Below are 21,609 nucleotides of genomic sequence, written 5' to 3' on the forward strand. Positions count from 1 at the left end.
TAACATGTAGAGGAGTATAAGAATCTATCTCCGATTAATCTAGAATACAAATTCATATACCTGAAAGTTAGATACCCTCGCTCATCTCGAAAATCTTAAGCAGAATTTAATTCTAATGAATCAATTTCGACTTCTTTATCAAAATTTTCCCGAACTTTTTCGTAGACCTCTGACTTTTCCCTTAGTTCTATAACACTCGGAACTCGAGAGTTACACGCTAGGTGTCGTTTTTGCATCACTTCCGTAATTTCTACTCTGACATTTCCAAATCTTGTAGCATTTTTCACGTTTGACGATGAATACTCGGATTATTATGGGATGCCTGGGCAATTAAATAGCACGATTAAAGACAAAAATATCTACCGAAACAAGATATCATGACACATTTCGGTGACATGTATTAGGTAAATGATATTTCGGGCCTGATATCCAAGAGGGGTCCAGTGTAAACAAATGGAAGTGACTTACCTTCTCTATTTTATAATACCGCGGGTATGATTTTTTAGTAAAACGTTAATTCTGCGTTATTTTTTGGATTTTTCTTATGGAATACATTGTAAATGTGTACTAGAAGAATAATTTATGAAAAAAATACATAAAAATATTTTTTGACCTGTGGGGCATATTGGAGGGGGGGGGGGGGGTCCTGTCCACAAGTACCTGTGGTCTGTTTTAGATCTCGCAGCACGATCGGAACTGGCTCGGTTCGTTTGTCATACAAAAATGTACAGGGAACGTGTTTTAAATGAAACAACGAAGATCAAGACCCCATCCTTAAGAGGAAACAATTTGGCCAATTACTGAACAGTAAGTTAACCGACATGCCAAACATCGGGTGAAAGTAGAATATCTCCTTCTCCACACCCCTAACTCAAGAAATACAAGTTTATACATGTACATGGACTTAAGGGTCGATATACACAATCATGTAGAATGATTAAAAACACCAGTGATAATTTGCTGTTTATTCCCCAAACAATAATTAAGGTAAAAGTCTGATAACTGTTTTTCGTTGCTTTTCAAGAAATTAGTGCTCGACTGTGCCCCCTCCAAATATTAACCGAAATTGCCCCCTAAATCCTCTAAGTCCTCAACATGGCAATTCTGGAACGACCTGGCATAATTAGCAGTCTATTTTGATTTTGCCTCTTTGACAGAACAGGCTGAAGCAGATCGAAGTTTACATGTGGCAGGATTACCAGAGTATATCCCCTTAACAAGCTAGTAAGGTACATTCTGTAATGGTAATACATGTACCTCTTAATTAACATCGATACTAAAGCACATGTATATGAAGTTCCTCTGACTGTTAACCGAGGCACAATTAATTCTCCGTATGACCCTTGATATAGCTAACGACATTTGGAATTACAAACGTCAAATACAAATTCCATGGCCTTGGGGATCTATACCATTGACTATAATCTAGACCTCTTATAATGTTGAAGCTTTGATTGATATCATTTTGTGGAAAACTTGTACATGTTGTATTGAAAGGAACCAAGTTTTCATGAAATTTATTGTCTTGAAAAATAATAAATCTTGCTGCAATTTTGTTAGAGAAAAAATGTAAGATTTTTAGTTAAGGTAAATAAAATCCCTTAATGTTCTTTAAGGCCACTTTAAAAAATCCGTATATAGTTTTTTGTACGATTCACAAACAGAGCCCTCGTAAGCATGGTAGGAGAATAGAACAATAATGAGAAATCATTAAGAATGGGGCGGATTCACGATTTTTGAAAATAAGGGGCGGAAAAGTATTGACGTAAGCAACCCCCTCTTCCCCACTTCCCCTTCTTCCATCAATGAAAAAAAGCGTATTTTCTTAGAAACATCAGAGAACAAAATTATAAAAAAGAAAAAAAAAAATATAGTAAAAATATCTTAATATGCCTGAATCTTGGCTTTTAGTATAAGGGTGGATTAAAGTTAACGCAGTGTTAACACATGGTTAAATGCTAACAAACTTTTGAAAAGCACTTTTCCATGTGGTCAAATTTAACGCACAAGTTAACACCGGTCCATGTTAGGGTTAACAACCTTTTGAAAAACTGGTCCCATGTATGTAATACGATCAATTAGGTAAAATACAGGGAAAATATAAAACCTTTGTGTTTCATTGCGGGGGGGGGGAGTAATGTTTGATTTTATTTTAGCATCCCTAGGATCGGGTTACATTTTATGTATGTGTACTTATATGATATTGATGACCGTCAAGCGAAAACCACCCTTATGTGCATTGTGACGTTATCGAGAAAACGAGCGGTAAAGTTGACGTCATAAATGTTTGCCGTATTTTGCAAATAAATGCAGTGTGAAGACGCATCATAAATTAATATATTTCTTTATAAAGTAAATGCCTAGACTAGACAACATAATGAGTAGTCTTAAGTGTAATTATTAAAGCCTACTGTTTAGTATTAAAAAAAATAATTTTTTTAACAATTTATAGCAAACTGAAGGTGAAAATCTTTCGAAGTAGCGAATGCACGATCTTCGACCTTGTTTTCATTTTCAAGGAGCATTTTCTTTTTACTTAGAACTAAAACACAAATATGGGGAGAAATCGCACATTATCTTGAGGCAATAACAAAAAGAATATAGATCTACTCTTATTCAACATGATTTTTTGTCACTATTAATTAATATTTCTATATTTATAATAAAAATCACAGAAAACCTAATCAAAGGGTAAAGCCAAGGTGTTGGATTTTATACAAAGGTATGGAAGTTTATTTGCATACTAAACAGCATTATGTACCAAAAATCAATAACAAGCTTGAAGGAACTGGAAAGGGGGGGGGTTCACAGGAATATGATTTATCAGTATATAATTTAATTTGGGAAACAAAGCTATAAATTTACGGTTGTGCACCCTCGGTACAATTTGGCCGGTTTATACTATATATAACAAATGAAAAAGTTCGTTTTGTTTTGCTTTATGTTATTGCTTGTCAAGAATCCCCGTTCTGTACTGTTTTGCTTGCCAAGAATCCTCCCCCCCCCCCCCAAAAAAAAAAATTGCTTCCTACGTGCCTGAAATAATCTACATGGATGTTAACAGAAGGGAAGTAACCTGCATTATAATTATTTATTGCTACCTGGCAACAGGCTCGAAGCGTTCAGTATTCACCACTTCCTCCAAAGATTTTTCGGTATCTGTGTGTATTTTATTTGCATGTTTATCGATATTTAGAGGGGAAAGTATAAACTGTTGATTATTCATTCTATAAAATAGTTGTTAAAAAAGAGTTTAAAACAAATTGATATTTTAAAATTTTTAATCTGTTCATACTCTGAAAGGAATAATACTGCAACATTATGAATCCTTCGATCAGTTAATTAAAGACAAACACAACCTACATGTTTTGGGAAAAGATGAGAAATTATCATGAAAATGAAATCATTTAGATCTAAATTCTGTTGTATCCTAAATGGAGATAATACTAGTAATACATGGTTTAAGGTGGGTATAAGCAACTTTAAATTTGATGAGGTCATAGAAATAAAATTAATTAAATTGATTCAAATAAAACTTGAAACTGATGTAATATTTAGCATTTGGCGAATAACTATTTAAGCTATTTTAATGTGTCATTTAATCGACCAATCAAACCACAATTGTACAACTGTGTTAGAAACCTCTAGGAGTTAGCGTGCTGTCGGGTTATTTCCCTCCTTCTACCGTGCAACCACGGAAAAAAGAAGTTTATTCTAGTACGGTCTCGCTCACGACGCTCAGCCAGCAGGAAATAGACATGCAGTGGGATTAACAACATTCAAGGCTCTTTGTACAACCCGCTGCACCATTTTCAACAGATTTATGACAGGTTCATTATGCACTGGACTCTTCTTAAGCGCTCTCAATTCCGCACCACGTACATGTACATGTATGCCAAGTTGACCTACTGTGTTTTGGAGTACATATTTGGCCATACATGGTACTTAGTACATGCAACGCTCTCTCTCTCTCTCTCTCTATCAAAAAAGGAATTGTTTTAATGCTGCATTTTTGCATTTTTCGTCTCATGCCACTCTCTATCTGCATAAAATCTGTTCAGAATTAATGTGCGAGGATCGTATGTTTTGGTCTTTTTTTCCGATGGTGTATTTCAGGGAAAACGTCTTAGATTCTAAAGGCGAAATCAGGTGTTATTTAAAAGTGTACTTGTGACAATGCTTCAGATCTCATTTCTTTTTAATATAAAAATGTATGTCACGTCAGGAGGAGGGGTGCACGAAACGTGTGCTTAAAAGAAAAAACAGTACCCCTCCCTCATGACTGGTCTCTAAATTTTACGTTTTAAAAACTTTATTTTGTGCGGAAATCTTCATCCTGATAATTATTTTTTCATCAAAAATATGGACCCCAGCCACACTGTAAATTACGAATTCACTTCTGGTAATGCATTTTTATCTGCATAGCTGAAACAAATAGGCAAGTAGGTCAGGTATTAATTGTCTTAATTTTAGCAAAATTGTCGTCTACAATCAAGCAGGAAAAAACACATTCAATTTGTCAATTATTTTCAAATAATTAATTCTTTTCCTAAAACAGATATTTATTTATCATGAAGACTTGCTATCAGTTAAAAACTTTACTTCCTATGCAAGTCCTGTACTTTGATAAGAGGTGGTGGATGTTGGACTTCCTTTAATATGTAAGCTATATAGACGGAGAGAAGTTGATTGATTTGTGAGCTTGCTTTCTACCACAAGGCGTGAGAAATGCACATTTTCAGCAGATAAGAAAGGGGGAACTTCCTTCCGTTTACTGGAAAACGAAGTTCAGTGCCAAAAGTTTCACTTGGTAAAAATTATATTACAGCGATATATATTATATGCATATAAATGCAGTGTCTCTTCAGCAAATCTTGTTCATCTGCTTCCGGTAAAATGTGTAGCTGCGGCTAGAGAGGATGATTTCTTTATAAAGCTCTTAGGGCCATTTGTGAGAGATTAATAGAAAGATGTAATCGAATCTGCTCCTCAAACTGCTCCAAAAAAAGAATAAATTCTGGAACAAAATCATCATTTGAAAAAAAAAAACAAACAAAAAAACAAAAAACACCAGGGCAGTCTGCACAGATGATACAAACAAACTTTTGTCAAAAAATTTGATAATAACAACATGAATCGTGTTTATGTAAGTAAAATGAAAAAGTTTAACCGTATAGTTTTTAATATTTCATTCAAAGTTTCACAAAAATGAGATTTGAAGTGACAAAAAATTATATAGATTATGAAGTATGGTTGCTGAAAGGTACACTGTACAATTTTAAACAGAAGGTTTACAATTTCTTGATATTTTAGAAATTTATTATTTGCATCATTTACCATTGAAACAAGCCCAAAAATATATGCCAATCCAAACATCCATTTTTTGTTTGTATCATCTGTCCTTAAGGACAGAAAGTATTTTCGACGAACGGCTTGATTTAATTTATATGTGAAATAATATATTGATCTCTCTCTCTCTCTCTGGAAAATGGTGGGGCCTTTTGTTATCAGAATGCCCCTTATTAGCAGACCTAATTTTTGTATTCATATGAAGCCGAATTTATTCAGAATCGTACACATGAGAAACAGTAAACACTTTCTGTGGCCTTACACAATTAGATATATTTCGACAACGTATTATCAATTAGCAACATTTACTTTCATTCATATGTCGACTCGACATATCCTGATCATGAAATTGTTCAATTTTCGATCATAAAATAGAAATTAAAACTCTGAAACAAAAAAGCATACAAACCATCTGGGCATCAATCTGATCTGAACTGTGTAAGTTTTTTTTTGGGGGGGGGGTGAGGGGGTGCAAAAAAGTCTCTAGCATAAACCATATAAAGGGCATAAAGGCACAATAAACCCCCTCCCCCAAAAAGAAATATAAACTGAAAAATGATTACAAAAGAAGAAACAAAACATCTCGTGTCTCCTTTGTAAAAAAAAAAAAAGGGGGGGGGTAACAGAAACCTGATTTTTCTTCTAAAATGCTAAAATTATCGATCATAAAAAGGGACAATAACAAAGTTATTAAATAAAAATCACATATGTAATGTCATTTGTAGTCCGGGGTGATTTTTGTTGTGCAGTTTTTACAACACAACCATGGAAATGTGAAAACAAAATAAATGACGTTTTCCGATAAAACACCACGTCATGACATAGAGTATGTATTTTTTATTTTAAATTGTCACTTATTTCTAGCTTATAAACAATGACATGTTATATATCATTTGAAAGAGGAGAAATTTGTCTATCAGGATCGCTAAACAACTCGAAATGTCAAATTTTTGACTTAAGGGTGGTTTTTGCTTGACGTTCATCATATCCAGAAGGGGGTAGGTTGTTCCTGATATGTAATACATGTACTAGCTACTAGTTTGTACATGTAAAACAATCTGTTAAAATCCATTTATTATAGGATTGTCACGTTTATTACTTACTGTTGTACAATGACACATTTATAGGTGACAAATATCCGCACTTCATGCTTGAACGTTTTGTTTTCGTGAATAAGCTCATTAAAAAAATCTTTAGAACAATAAAGGTTCATTCGAATTTGTAAACAAACTAATGACTGTCTACTAAAATAAAGGCACATTTTTTTTTATTTTGTGCTGAGGGTACGCACGCGTTCTTTACTCTTTTTTTTCTTTAAATTCAAAATTTATTGATGAAAGTGTACATGGACTATGTATTAATTGCATGCAATTGATTTTACTTTCTTGAAGTAAATTTCATAGACTGCTTTTTTTCACAACCGTTGCTTTCCCTTTTTATTTTCTGCCTCTATAGACTAGTATATGCAGATAATACATACTTACATTACAGACACAATACATGTACCGTGGTTAAATTATTGAAACATTAACATGTCTTAAACAGTGTTAAAGGTCCAAATTAGAGAAAGATTTTAATGAGAATAAATTATCCCTGCTTAAATGAGTTCCTATGGGTTAATTCATGATCACCAAACCCAATTGACATCAAATATATTCATACGTAATATCGGTGAAAACGGAAAACCCACACCACTGCTATAAACATTTCGTAATGCGTTTGTCAAGTGTGTAAATTTCCGAGGCGTAAACACCTCTATAACGCGGGAGTGAACCATTCATTCGGAACAGTCGATCGAGAGTGTACGATATATAACATAAACACTAACGCCATCTATAATTGTACATCGCAAAGTATTTTAAATATATTGGAATATGTCTACTAACCAGGAAAAAACAGGACGTAAGTATAATATAGCTTATTGATATAAGATTTTTGGAGATTCTTTAAATTGCTTCTTTTTACCTCTAATCACTCCACGATGCTCGAAGAACAACATTCTTGATAACGATTGAAGATACACAGAGCTGCTCGCTTTTCTCTATGCGTATTTCAAGAATGCACGTAAATTTTGAAGGAAGGCAATAATATGAAATTCAAATAATTAAAACAGATCTGTAGAGAACTATTGTGTTTGTGAATACAATAATTTTATCGGTTGGTTCGCCTGAAGATGTTTTGATGCCATCGATCGGTTTCAGCGCCTGACCTAAGATTGACCCTTTTCTTTATTATTCAGGTTTTCCGCCCATTACACACGTGCATTATATGTCTGCTGCCCCAATAACAATGCTAAAAACAAAACAATGATTATTAAGAAGTGCTTCAGGCATTTCACAGGAAAATTTGAAGCAGTTAAGACGTCTCAAGGTGAATTAAAACGGGAAAATGAATTACTCTCTTTTTTTCAATGTGGAGAAGATAACAAACTGCTTTAAACACCGTACACCAATAATTACATGACTCTATCTAGCCATATTTAATCTGGAAAAGCTCAAGTGACGCACATCACACAGAATTTAAGTCGGTGTCGTTTTTCGTTTCCTAAAAAATAAAAAAAAGAAGGATCTACATAATTATGTCTTTGTATTGACTACAAACTTCGGTGAAAAATAAGATAAATATTTTTAGAAATTAATCTATATCAAAATAAATCTTTTTAAGACACATATTCAAAGAACATTTATCAGCTGTTGATATGAACATACAATATTCTGCTTGAGTTTGTTAACATAACATTGATTTAAAAAGTTTTTGAACTGCGCATTAAAATTACATGTAGTCATGCATAGAGCAGACAAGATTAGAAGAACGCCCAGAGACAGGCCGATAGAAATGGGCCCCATTTAAGTTAACACAGAGTAGATTATATCTGTTCGAAGCGGTTCGTACACATGTCACCCGATAACTGCATAACGAAATCAATTCAGTAAAAATGTCTTTGATTTTATTCTGTTCCAAATGTCTTGGTACATGATTGTAGGAATTCATTTTCCTGTTTTTTTAATTAATTGAATTTTTTCTATCAAAATGGGAACGGTTAAAAAGAATATATGATACAATTATCCAGCCTAAATGAAATTCGTTATATATCACAGGCGTTTGTTTCATACAGTACGCTAGTTTTCTACACAGGTACCTGTGGACAAGACCCCCCCCCCCTCCCGATATTCAACCCCGGGCTTGTTAGACATTTTTTTCACAAATTATATTTATTGCACTTATTCATCATGTGTACTATAGGAAAAAAGCCGTGAATACCCCAAAATAATCGTTCCACACAAAAAAAACCCCACTATACATTATAAGACTAATGTATAGTGTGGTATTTTTGTGTGGAACGATTGTTTTGGGGTTTTCACCATTTTTTCCTTTGGTACACGTGATGAATAAGTGCAATAAATATAATTTATGAAAAAAAATGTCCAACAAGCCCCGGGGTTGAATATTGGGGGGGGGGGAGGGTCCTGTCCACAAGTACCTGTGGTTTTCTAGTGTACAATTGTATACTAGAAAACTAGCGTACTGTATGAAACAAACGCCTGTCAGGCTGTGTTATACATGTATATTACCTTTTTTGCGTAGTCGTGCGTGAATAGTATATATCATTTTCTCCCGATGGAAAAAAAAAATCCTTGGGTGTTCCGAATCAGGCAGCACGTAGTCAGGGGGGAAAAATCAAGATCCTTTGAAAAACTTTGATAAAAAAAAAAAATTCTCTTAACACAAATATCCTATTTCGTGTAGGGGGGGGGGGCAAATTTTCTTCATAATACTTTATAATCCTGATTTTGACTTTTTCACAACCAAATTGTCTACATTCAGTACTACATGTATATAACCCTGATTTTGACTATGCAACAAAAAAAAAAGGAGGTGGGGAACTACACTCATAATGAACATTATATATAGTAAAAGCTTTTCTTTTTGGAAAAAATGAGGACGGGAACCCCCCCCCCCCCCCAACCTGATACTACGTGCCTGCGAAAACAGTTATAAGTTCATAACTCGTCTTAGATTGTGTATAATTTACAATGTATACGCATAAATTCTGGGAGAATGAAAAAAATAAGACTTGTTTGATAGGTATTATCGTGATAAACGTATGTTTTAGCAATATTTAACCCTGTGCAATGTGTTTTTACAGAGATCTATAATTTTTTATGAGAACCTTATGTCCTTACGTTAAGTACCTTTGTCTCTTTCTAAGTACCATATCATATTTATGAGTTTATGATTGTTAATTTACAAAAGGTTTGCATTGTTTTTGCTTAAAATTATCAAGTGACTACATTGTAATTTATTTAGATCAATGACGGGTTCCGTTGTATATATTCACCTGTTGATACGAATTCATATTTGTGATACTCGATACCTGACACCAGATACCAACACCTGTTGCATTATGTGCACAACATTCCAAATAAAAAAAAGAAAGAAAACCCATCATTCCCTTAGTATTTACATCCACTACAACATTTCCTTTCTTTAAAATTCATAAACTTCGAGCAGAAACTACTTGTATATGTCGCCGGATACACAGATACATGTATGTGAATATCGGACAATGTATGAGGTCTCAGTAGCAATTGGTTTGAGCGTGACATAGTACGCCAGAGAACGTGGGTTTGGGTCCCAGTTACGACTTTTTTTTTCATTACAAGGCAATGACAACTACATTATATTACCAGACACATCAAATGTTACCTTACATGCATGTATCAGGTATATTACAAACAATTCCAACAAATAAATGTTTTTTTTAATTCTTGAATTTAGGAAATATATTTTTACAACAATGTACATGAAAACCTAGCTTAACTTTAAATTGGATGATTTATGTACATGCAGAGACAAGTAAACGAGTACTATAATAAGAATTCAATTGTATTAATACGTTTATACTTTCGAATTGTTATTAATTTTAAAGATTCCATTAATATCATCCATCATACCTGTATATTAAGCAATGCTAGTAATAGGCTAATGTTGAAGTCTTCAATTATAAATTTTGAAAAGTAAATCTGATAAATTAAATATGAGTACGACGCTTAAGTGATGACATAACTTTTAAGAGGGTGGAATACTACATTGTACGATACACTTAATTATTGCTCAAAATGGAGGAGTATGTCCGTCGATAGTAAGAAGGGATGTGAGTAATTTCATATTTTCCTTTTTGCATTGATTTATTAAATGTAATTGTTATTGAAATGGTGGGACATTTTAAAATTAGTGTTGTAATTTCCAATCCTGTATGCAAAAGAAAAAAACCTTAATTACCATATTTCGTGTAAATATCCCACGCTTCACACTATCCTGCATATTTCTGTTTAAAAGTTTGGGAAATGATAAAATAATATATACTGAATTTAACCGCTAAATTGAGTACAAACCCCCCCCCCCCCCAAAAAAAAAAAAAAAATCAATCAAACAACAAGCAAAGGAAAACGGATAATTGAAATGTAAGAAAAGACGAGCGCCACCCCCCCCCCCCCAAAAAAAAATTCTTTGAAAAATCAATGTTTAGAGTGTCCAAATTGGAGTGATTATCCATATTTTTTCTCCCAATTTCTCCTTTCTCTCCTTCCTCCCGTTTAAGCTTGATAAACTTCAAATGTTAATTTAATGAGGAAAATTATAACATACAATGTAGTATACAATGAGCATTTCATAAAAAAAACAATTACATTTTGATGATACTCAGTAACTCACACATGTACATCCATTTCCCCTACATGTGTAAGAGTTACATGAGCTTTTTTAAAATACATAATATAAAAAAAATGTGTAACAAAAAATGGCATAATTTTCATGATTATCGAAAATCAATTAGTAAACGCATTTGTAACTGATACAGACTGGTTTAGAGAGATATATACTAGTATTCTGCTTCGTTGACCGTCTTTCCTTATGTTTGTCGTGTTTATTTTTATTTGCTGGTGTTCTTTATTTGTTTTTGTTTTTTTTTTTAAGACAGTTTACTTGTTAAATCAATAGAATATTGAAAAGATTTAATTTTAAAAATATTTCGTTCAATTAAACAATAAAATGCTAATATCTTTGATAGTATGGGGATTATCATTGCAGCTGTTGCAAAAAAAAAAAAATAATAATTAAAAAAAAAAAAAATAATAAAATAAAAAAAAATAAAAAATGCAAAACACGCGTAGGCAGGATATGTAATTTTTTCTGCAATGGTGCAATCATTCAAACAAAGAAATGCATTTTATTATTTATTGTTTATATTAATGTCTGTATAAATTATCGTATAAAGTAGCTTTAAGTATTATTGATACATGTGTCTACGTCACTGCAAGTTTCACTGATAGAAATCTATGCAGGTGGCTTGTAAAACGGTTCCAACTGGTGTCTACTGAATGATGAAAGAAATGGTTTTCATAAATATCTTCAGTGCATGGATGTATTTTTTTCAAAATGAAGTCTGTTGTGACAGATATCAATAATGTTCGCTATATATACTCATAGCTAAATGCAAATTTTAACCACCGAGAATAATGAATGACATATCAAGTGTCATAACATACATGTAGTACTTTAAGGGGAAATATAGAACTAAGATATTAAATAATCACAAGATAAATGCACAAAGATGAATGCACAAAATCGGAAATGGCGAAATCTTTACAAGGTCTAGTAAAGTGCGTTCCACATAGTCAATTAGGGTCAGATGAAAATCGCTTCAATTACAGTGAATAAATAAAAAATAAAGATTTTGCTCGAGCATACCGGTGTTTAACATGATATATGGCTGTATGTCTTGTACATGGATTCATTTTCTTTGAATTTCCCATTCGTGTTTGTCGATATTCAAAATAGTGCATGGCGCATTGGTTAGAGCGTTTGCTCTAGAGTCGAGGCGTTGTTCCTTACGTCGCAGGTTCAAATCCACTTTGCGATATGGAGACTGGTCCTTCGAATGAGAACGTATATAAACCAAGGTCCCGTGTTGCAGTTAGTGCTGGCACGAAAAAGATCACTCACGATCAAAGGCCGTAAGTGCCGAGTAAAGATCTAAATCTGCAGCCGTCCCCTGGTAAGTGGTGGCGTCTCGATGAGTGAGAAATTGACGAAGTGACGGTAAACAACCAAACAAACAAATGTCAGTGTGGTTTAAATTCAGGTTTAATTTATTCAAAATTGACCACTGTAGTAACGTTTCAACGTTTTATGGGCCCTGGAACAGTGGAACTCTTGATCTCGTCAGAATGTTTTGTTTTGCGTTCTCATCGGAAAACTGCGATTCCCTGCGAAATTAAGGCTTTGACAATATTCAAGTTTGCTTTAACTTATCTCTATGATTTACGATTTCCATTTGCAAAGATTCCCTTGAATCGTTTTGGAACAAGAATTCAATTAAACAGCTCTTATTCATTTCTGGATTTGCTTTTCATCAAGTCTATTATACAATGCTTCAGTACTTCACATGTATAAAATCATAATTTCCACGTCTTTTAGTGTGCTGAAAATTAATGTTTAAATTTCTGATCGTCATCATTTCCTAAAAAATTCCATCTTTAGATCAACGGACATAATTACTTTATTAGAATTTCTCTGAAATGACCTCTCATATCAATATATGACTTGTGTTGACAGGACTAAATATTGTTTCCCGCAATTCACGAGGAGGAAGGGTCCCCTTAAAGTCCTGGAGGAAGTTAACATCTGCATATTAATCTCTACTTAAATGTTTGAACCCCTTTGTCAGGATTCGAACATTTATATCCTTAGATAAAAGTTTGACCCACTTTTGAGGTCACACCCCAGCCCATTAGGACCATGATCTGAACATAATTTGATTCTCTCTCTCTTTCTCAAATATCCATACTTTAGTTATCTTTCATTTTCTCGCATACTAGGATTTTTATGTTAATGATTTTATTTATAATAAATAATATTAATTTAATTTTCTAAGCACCACCATCATACAACCAAGCAGCATATCCCAATACTCAGCCTCAGCCTCAGTATGGATACGGGAACCAGTACAACCAGTATCCAGGAAGTCAATATCCGCCGCAAGGTGGCGTTCAGGGCCAGTATCCCGGTCAATTTCAGCAGCACAATGTTGTGGTAGGTTATCTTTTGGTCCGTCTGCCTGCCTGAGGTTTTGTTGCAAAAAGGTACAGATTTAAACATTATATATCTAATAGTTGGGTTCACCTTAGTCACCCAGGTGAGCTATTATTGTCCAATTTTGTCCGACGTCGTGCCTCGTCCGTCGGTCGTGAACGTTAAATTAACGTTAAATTTCTACTTTTGGATGGTTTATCCAATGTTAACAGAAATTGTTGCAGTGTAGATTGCATTTTTGGGACGGGGAATAGAGCCATTCAATTTCACGGTCTCTGCCTACCTTGAGCCTGAGGGGTGTGGCCCTGACCATAAAAAATTAATGCAATGTTCAAAAATGTTTTTCTTTATTCATGGACATAAAGCAGGGAAACTGTTGGTATAATTCATGCAGGAAACTGTTTTATGTACGTTGATCATATATTGAAAATTCATATTAAATTAAATTAAAATACATGTAGATATCTTAGAAATTCTTGTATATTCCCCGTATATCAAGCAATGAGGCCTTTACCAAAATTTGTAAAATTCGTTACCTCTGCGTTAAGGGTTCAGGCCTGTGGCTTAATTGTTAACGTTAATACACCTGTAAATATTGAAACTACGAGTAAATTACAACTATATGAAAACCTTATTCACTACCATCTAGCAGGTAGACAAGTTCCATCAATATATCATTGTAAAAAAGTTGAAACTAAAGGAGTTGTAAACTTTCACAAATAAAACAATGATAACGCAATTATGACTTTAAGAGCAGTTTGTTTAAATTTTTGTACCGAGCTCAATCTAAATTAGCTCCCCGTGCATTTACTTATTCTGTCTCCTATTCTTATAGAACTGAATGCGAAAAGACGGTAATCTAGATTACTGGGGAAAAAACTGTGGAATGTAAACATAATTTTTTTGCCTTTATCTTCCCATTAGGTTGCACAGCCCGGGCCTACAATGGTCGTAGCCCAGCCCCCTCAACAAGACTGGATGGTACCCGCTATTCTCTCGTGTTTGTGCTGCTTCTGGCCAACGGGGATATTTGCCATCCTTGCCGCTAATAAGGTACATTTTTTGGTTATTAGGTGTTTTTGAGAGAGAGAGAGAGAGAGATTATTTATCTATATATAGAAGCAGTGTTATCTGTAAACATATGTATATATCCATTTTTCATTCTCATACATTTCTTATTTCTTAACAGGCAAAAAATGCAGCTGCTGTTGGTGATGTAGCGGAAGCACAGGAACAGTCAGGACGCGCGCGCACACTTGTCATCGTTTCCGTTGTGATTGGAGTTATTGTCATTGCACTTTCCGTGATACTGCGAGTGGTTCTCTACTCTAGTTACTCACGTTACTGAAACAAAGACGTCGTAATCACATGACTTCATAGCGAGGGCTATGTAAATTGTGACATGTTTAATCCTGATTCTGGAATATTCATATACACGTATATCACCGTATATGTTTAAAGGTTAAAGTGAACAAAGTATGTACAATCAATTTGATATAATAAATCATGTTGTAAATTGTGTTGTTAGGTATACTTGTGGGTAACTGTCTGCTTTTTAATGCCAGAGAAAACTTGACATTTTTTAACAATATGCTCCTAGTTTGATGCATGAAATGTCTTCTTTTTCTCATTATGTATTGTATATAACATGTTGCATGTTCTTCCCTTAGACAGATTTTCATGTATGTATATTTCTACATTTTATACAGTGAAAACATATGCTGATAAAGGCGAGAATATGGTATGCTTATGTATGCCATTACGAATTTAGCATATTGAAAATGTTAGATATTGTACATGTAAGTGTATTAGCTCAGTTAATTTTAGGAGAGTTTATTAATTTTGATAATACAGTTTTATTGAACTCATATTGTTGAATATTTGTACAAGTAAGCCGTAAAATGTTTTACAGCCAATAATTAGCTCTGTATCTCTTATACTGTATCCTAATACATGTAGCTAATACTTTTTTCTTGTTGATTTTCATTGTAAATTGATTTTTTTAAATTAAAAAATACAATTTAATGAGGATTTTTAGTACATTTTATATCGCCAGTATAGGCGTGCAATATCTGCATCTCTTCTGTAAGTGTTCAATATATGCAATTCCAAACATCCTATCATGAATTATGAGTTTCTTGAATATGAAGGGCTTCCTCAAGGCCGATACACACTATATTATTAGTAAATAATTAAAAAGAAAAAAAAAACCCACATATTTCATCAATCCGTGCCGTTAATATAAAACAATCCCATAATTATATATTTTGTTTAATCTGTGCAGCTTTGAAAGGTCATTTTAAGGCTAAGCTATAGTGCAATGAATCGTTGCAGAAATAACGCTGAAATACTGTATAATTATAAATAAGATTGTTTTTTTTTCAGGTTCAAAATGCTTAAATCGTTAATCTTAGATTTGTATTGAAGTGGGATAAAGTACATTTTCTAATTAGGAATAACTTCCTGGAAAATGCTTAAGTTTTAGACACCTGTCGTAAAATGTTTTGAATCAATATACTCATAGATTGACAAAAGACTACTTGAAAATGACAGAGTATTTTCTGTTGCCTTTTTTTTTTAATTTTAGATGAAAAAGTGTCCTTCTTAAAAGATAAATAAATTAGGCACAGGGAAAAAATCTTATTCTTATCAATGATAGGTACGAAAGAACACATTTGAAAGAGATAGGGTTTTCAAATTTTGACGTTTCATCGAAATAAGGTTAAGTTTCTTAAATTAAAAATAACTTCCTCCAGAACTTAAAAAGAAAAAATTGAAAAAAGCGTTGTTGATTTAAATTTAAGTAATGCAGACCAGGAAGAAGTTCGATCCTTTTGACACGGGGTACTTGAGAACTGGATTAGTTAGTCAAAACCTCATTGGACGAATCGTTAAGGACGTAATACTGCGCAGTAGAACGCAATTAAAGGGTAAATTATTGGGAAACCCCTATTTTTAATTTGTTTGTTTGTCAGTTATGCTACAACTTAACGTCAATAAACAGTCTTTGTGAAAGTGAACATGACTACATTTTATTCCTTAATACTGTCTCGTGCTCTCCATTCGAAACACACAATAAACACTACCAAGCTTACTGTTCAAAACATTGAAAATTATTAGAATATGTCTACAGACGGTAAAGCAGGGTGTGTGTAGTTTTTTTTTTTTACTTGCCAAGCTTTGAAGAGGCATTTTAAACATATTTTAATTACTGCGAATCAGTGTGTTTTTTTAAATCACAAAATTATATTGGGTGTCACAAGTGTTTATTTAAAAGGTTCTGAATATTTAAATACTTCTGTATTTAGTTTCTGTCCTCGTTTATTTGTCAAGATGTAATATTTATATCGCTCATCTTTGAAGTATCCATTATTCATTATTTGCCGCCGTCTCTCTACCGAGAACATAGAGGTGCATCTAGAGTAAAACTTGTGTATGTGTGTTTTATTTAAAATCAAGAATGAATATGAATCCCAAAAATAAAAGTTGATCTGCTAAACAAATCAACAATCAACATCAACAAACAAAATTTTAAAAAAAAATCAAAAGAAGGTCGATGTGGGAATGTTTGTTTTGTTTGTTTTTATGTTGTTTAACGTCCCTCTCGAGAATTTTTCACTCATATGGAGACGCCACCATCTGGCGGTGGAGAGCTGCAAATTTTGTCCTATACTCGGCACTTACGGCCATTGAGCAGTGAGGGATCTTTTTCGTGCCAGCACCTACTGCGACACGGGACCTCGGTTTATACGGTCTCATCTCGAAGGACTGGTCTCCACGTCCCACAGTGGGATTCGAACCCGCGACGTAAGGATCAACTCCTAACGGCGCGACTCTAGAGCAGACGCTCTAATCACTGCGCCACGCGGGCGACCGATGTAGGAATGATAATGAGAGCTAATAAGGTACAGGGAATCCCTCTCTCCCTCCACCCTCTCTCCTCTCTTTCTCTCTCTCTCTCTACATAGTAGTACTGTTTATTTATTCTAGTGACATGTGTTAAACAACATGAACGACCGTACAATAATAATTATCATCAGAATACAAACACCCGGCACGTTGGACCTATTTGTCACCTTATAAGAAATATAATACATAATCCAGCTCTAATATACATCTCGTGATCTTAACATATGGAATAATTGCCTGGTTTATTTTATCCAGATAGACGGTTTTTAAAAGTATGAATTCTTTACCCTTTTCTACATTGTTGCGATGTACAATTTATATAGGAATAATACATGTATACAAAACATATTCAATTATACACAAAAGGTAAAAAGAATGTAATTTAATTTCATCATGCTTTACGTTATTTTCGAATTCCCTGGAACTCATTAAGCGAAGTGAAAAGGTGGCTTAATTTTAGTGAGGGTTGACAATACAGAACGTGGCTAGGAAATTTTCAGGGATAATACATAATTGAATAATAACTTTTTTTAAAAGCAAATAATTTTTTTAAAGTATCAAACATATGAAAGAAAATTGATAGTGTATCGGTATTTCCCTCCATAAATTATAACAAAGGTAATATTTCTTGCTAAAAATTAAAGTGGAGAATTGAGAGCTCAAAAGCTATTTTTTTACTTTCCTTTCTGCACCCAATTATCAATGTAAAACGATATACTATTGGTAGGTTTGTAAAGTGCAAGTTAGTCACATGATAACCATACCTACCAAAAGTAGCTATCTGTGATTTAAGGGAGGTAATCCAATAAGAGTAATAAAAAATATTACCGTAAGGAAGGATAACTCTGTATCTATAGTCTGATTCTTTATTTCCAAGATGCTATATCACAACACACTTGCTCAAACATGTCAAAGTTGATGTCATAATTGTAGTTGTAGAAGTGATTGAATATCCTGATGTTAAAAGACTTGGAACAATTTATATTAAAGTTGATGCAAATATTATAATTCACTGTAGTATGGAAAAAAAAAACCACTCTGTGCACACTCTGTCCACAAATTCACTTAAAGACATTCCGGCCATATTATGTCACTCAATGTATGTAACATAAAAATTTAAAAAAAAGTAAAAGAAAAGTGATGTAAATTCCAAAAAGTCCATCAATGGAAAAGTTCAAATCCACGTCCATGCATATGTGGTGATGATTCCATAACAATTCGGTTATCCTCATTATCCAAGTTCAATATCACAAATTTATTGCTGCAGTGAAACTTCAGACATATTCCAGATGATTAAGAAGATTTATTGAAAACTGTTTGTTCACAAGAGGCTGGTATGTTGTTTTTTATTTTATGAAGAGCTGGTACAAATAATATTAAAGTTCACACAAACATCCAAGATTCAGTGTGGTGCGGAAAAACCTGCGGTTACTTATTCTGTCCATAATTTCACTTCAAGACAGTCCAAATATAATGTCACCTGGGTTGTGATATTGAAAAATGTAAAGATAAAAAGATCATGGGAATTTTAACAAGTCAGTTGATGGTAAACATCCAAAATCCATGTCTGTATCCAGTGGTAATGATTTCATAGCATTTCATGAAGAAATTTGTAAATCTCCAATATCCAAGTTGAATAACATAATTTTATCCTGCAGTGAAACATCATATATATTTCAGAGATATATTATTTAAGTGATAAAAATTGTATTTCAAGGGAGCAGAGGCAACTTTATAAATCATAATAAAGAAGAAAATGATACAATAAATATTTAAATTCATGCAAATATTTAAAAGATTTCAGTATAGTGTGGAAAAACCCACGCTGACTGAATGTTCACTAAGATGTTCAAACATGTATATCTCTACCTGGTAAGAAGTATATGTTAATATGATTATTTCATGGTATTTTAATTAGAAATTCATGTAAATGCCTTCAGAAGTGCTAAGCATTACAAATTTATTCCTGCAGTGAAACATCACATGTATTATAGATAATTATTAAGAGTTTTAAAACTGCATTCTAATTGGGAGCCGAGCTAGGTTTATTAAATACGAAGATGAGGAGAACTGGTATAAGAAATATTAAAGTTAATGCAAATATTAAATATCAGTGTAGTGTGGAAAAACCCACCCTGACTGAATCTTTACTAAGGCAGTCAAAAATCAAAGTGGTATGTAATAGTAAAAATGTAAGAATGAAATTATGGAAATATGAAGAAGTTGGCCATTGGTTTGAAAGAGCAAAAATGTATGTCATCGTCCAGTAAGAATTAATTACTACTTAGAAAAACCCTGTATATGTAAGTCCCTTCATCAGTGCTGAATATTAGAAATCCATTACTGCAGTGCAACATCACATAAGTTTCAGATAATAACTGTATTTCATGGGAAGTAAGCTTGTATGTTATTTTTGATGAAGAAAGTAAGACAAAACATTTTAAAGTTGATGCAAACATGAAGATTCAGTATAGTGCGGAAAAACCCACGCTGACTGATTGTGCCTACAACAACTTTACTATTATAGAAAGGCAGTCCTAATACAACGTCATTAGGTATATAATGTAAAAAAAATGTTATTAAGTTTTGCAAATTTGAAAAAGTCAATTGAGGGGAAAGTTCCTGAAAACCCATCATTTCCTTCATATGTAAAAAGCGTGCTCCTAATGATAAAAAATATAAATCCTGCAGATTAAAAAAATATTCCTACTTGTAAAAGTTTTGCAAGATATTATGTATCATATTTGTGATATTGTTGATATAAAGGCAACTGACTGATGCTAAAAAAGGATAAAAATTTTGAAAAAATGGAGAGGTGCTGAAAAACTATTTCAGTTAATTGTATAAACTTAGACATTTAAGGCAACTAGTATTACTGTGAAGTGCCAAACCTTGTCCCTGTCATGCTCATTCTCATGAAAAATCGATGTAAATTATTTTTGAAAGACATTTATGATTTTTTTTTAAAGATTTGCTTTTGGGTCATAGTCTGAACCAATCCGGCTTCCGTGGCGGTACCAGGGATTAAAATCCCCGCCGGCACAGCTCCAGGCTAATGACTTACTTTGCAAATGACATATAAAAAAAAATTCATCATCATATTATTCTTTCTCGAGTACAAGGAGAAACGTCTTGTTTAGTAACTTAAAATGATTAATAGGGTATATCAAGGAAAAAACTTCAGGTTAACAAAGTTCTGTATAAGAAGCACAATGGGAAGTGTTCCTTCCAAACATCAAGGACTCTGTGAAACTTCAGGTAAACAAAGTTCTTTATAACAAGCACAATGGAAAGTGTTCCTTCCAAACATCAAGGACATTGAAACTTCAGGTTAACAAAGTTTTTTATGACAAGCACAATTGGTAAAATCCCTTCCAAACATCAAGGAGATTGAAACTTCATGTTAACAAAGTTCTTTATAACAAGCACAATGGGAAGTGTTCCTTCCAAACATCATGGATTATAGTTTTGATATCGTTCATTAAGCATTAAAAAGTCGTACATTTTTAGTAAACAGTATTATAAAAATTATGTAAAAACTGGCTCAATTACATAACTCTGATGCAAAAAGATTAAAAATAATTCTTACTTTTTAAATTTATTTGAATTGTGAATATCGGGGAAACTTTTTTTTTTACATTAGAAGTACAATAAAGAAAATTCCTAAATGAAGATACATGAGGAGGAGTTATTGCCCTTACCAACTTTTTTTAAAGATTAATTAATTGATTATTTAAAGAAAATATTCAATTTTTCAATTCTTTTACTGAATAATATTTTTCAGTATATATATTGAAAAACATTCTTTAAATGGATATATTTTTATTGGGTATGAATTTAAATCTGTAACAGTTTTTACAAAAACCTTTGACATCAAAGGAGTGGAAATACCTTAATACACAACAATTTCGCCACTTTTCATAAATATGAAGGATAAAGTTTACTTCGTGAAAGTGCAAGGGCGTGTGTCAATAAAACACATCCTGAAATTTGTACTTTTAATGATTTCCATATAAAAGAACTTTCTAGAAAAATATTAGTAATGATATCATACTGAAAATATTAACCTGAAATCTGTGTCCCTTTAAATAAAGGATGTATGTCTGGTTAGGCACTTTCAAACACAGGGTGTTCAAAATAAATCTGATACCATTACAAAATAATGATTAAGTGTCTTGCATAAATTAATAAAACCTTTTATTTATATAAAGTTGTCTGTTTCTCTATTTAAAGTACTAGTATTAATAGTGGGCCAAA

General features: G+C 33.0%; 1 protein-coding gene across 2 annotated transcripts in view; it reads left to right on the forward strand.

Annotated features, from left to right (window-relative positions):
* The window catches only part of LOC133203321 (proline-rich transmembrane protein 1-like), a 43,682-nt gene extending 27,219 nt beyond the window's left edge, over positions 1-16,463 (forward strand). Inside the window, exons 1-4 of one of the 2 annotated variants that reach the window (XM_061339129.1) lie at positions 7,132-7,251; positions 13,286-13,443; positions 14,368-14,496; positions 14,633-16,463. In XM_061339129.1, the coding sequence (XP_061195113.1) occupies positions 7,224-7,251; positions 13,286-13,443; positions 14,368-14,496; positions 14,633-14,791 (474 nt within the window). In that variant the 5' untranslated portion in view covers positions 7,132-7,223 and the 3' untranslated portion in view covers positions 14,792-16,463. Of the gene's footprint in view, positions 1-7,131; positions 7,252-13,285; positions 13,444-14,367; positions 14,497-14,632 lie in introns of those variants that run through there. The other variant, XM_061339130.1, reaches the window with a different exon arrangement.
* The last annotated feature ends 5,146 nt before the right edge of the window (positions 16,464-21,609 follow it).

This window comes from Saccostrea echinata, unplaced genomic scaffold (assembly GCF_033153115.1).
Source record: "Saccostrea echinata isolate AGI-Se365-2 ecotype Australia unplaced genomic scaffold, CSIRO_AGI_Sech_v1 ptg000050l, whole genome shotgun sequence".
In the NCBI taxonomy this organism is placed as follows: Eukaryota; Metazoa; Mollusca; class Bivalvia; order Ostreida; family Ostreidae; genus Saccostrea; species Saccostrea echinata.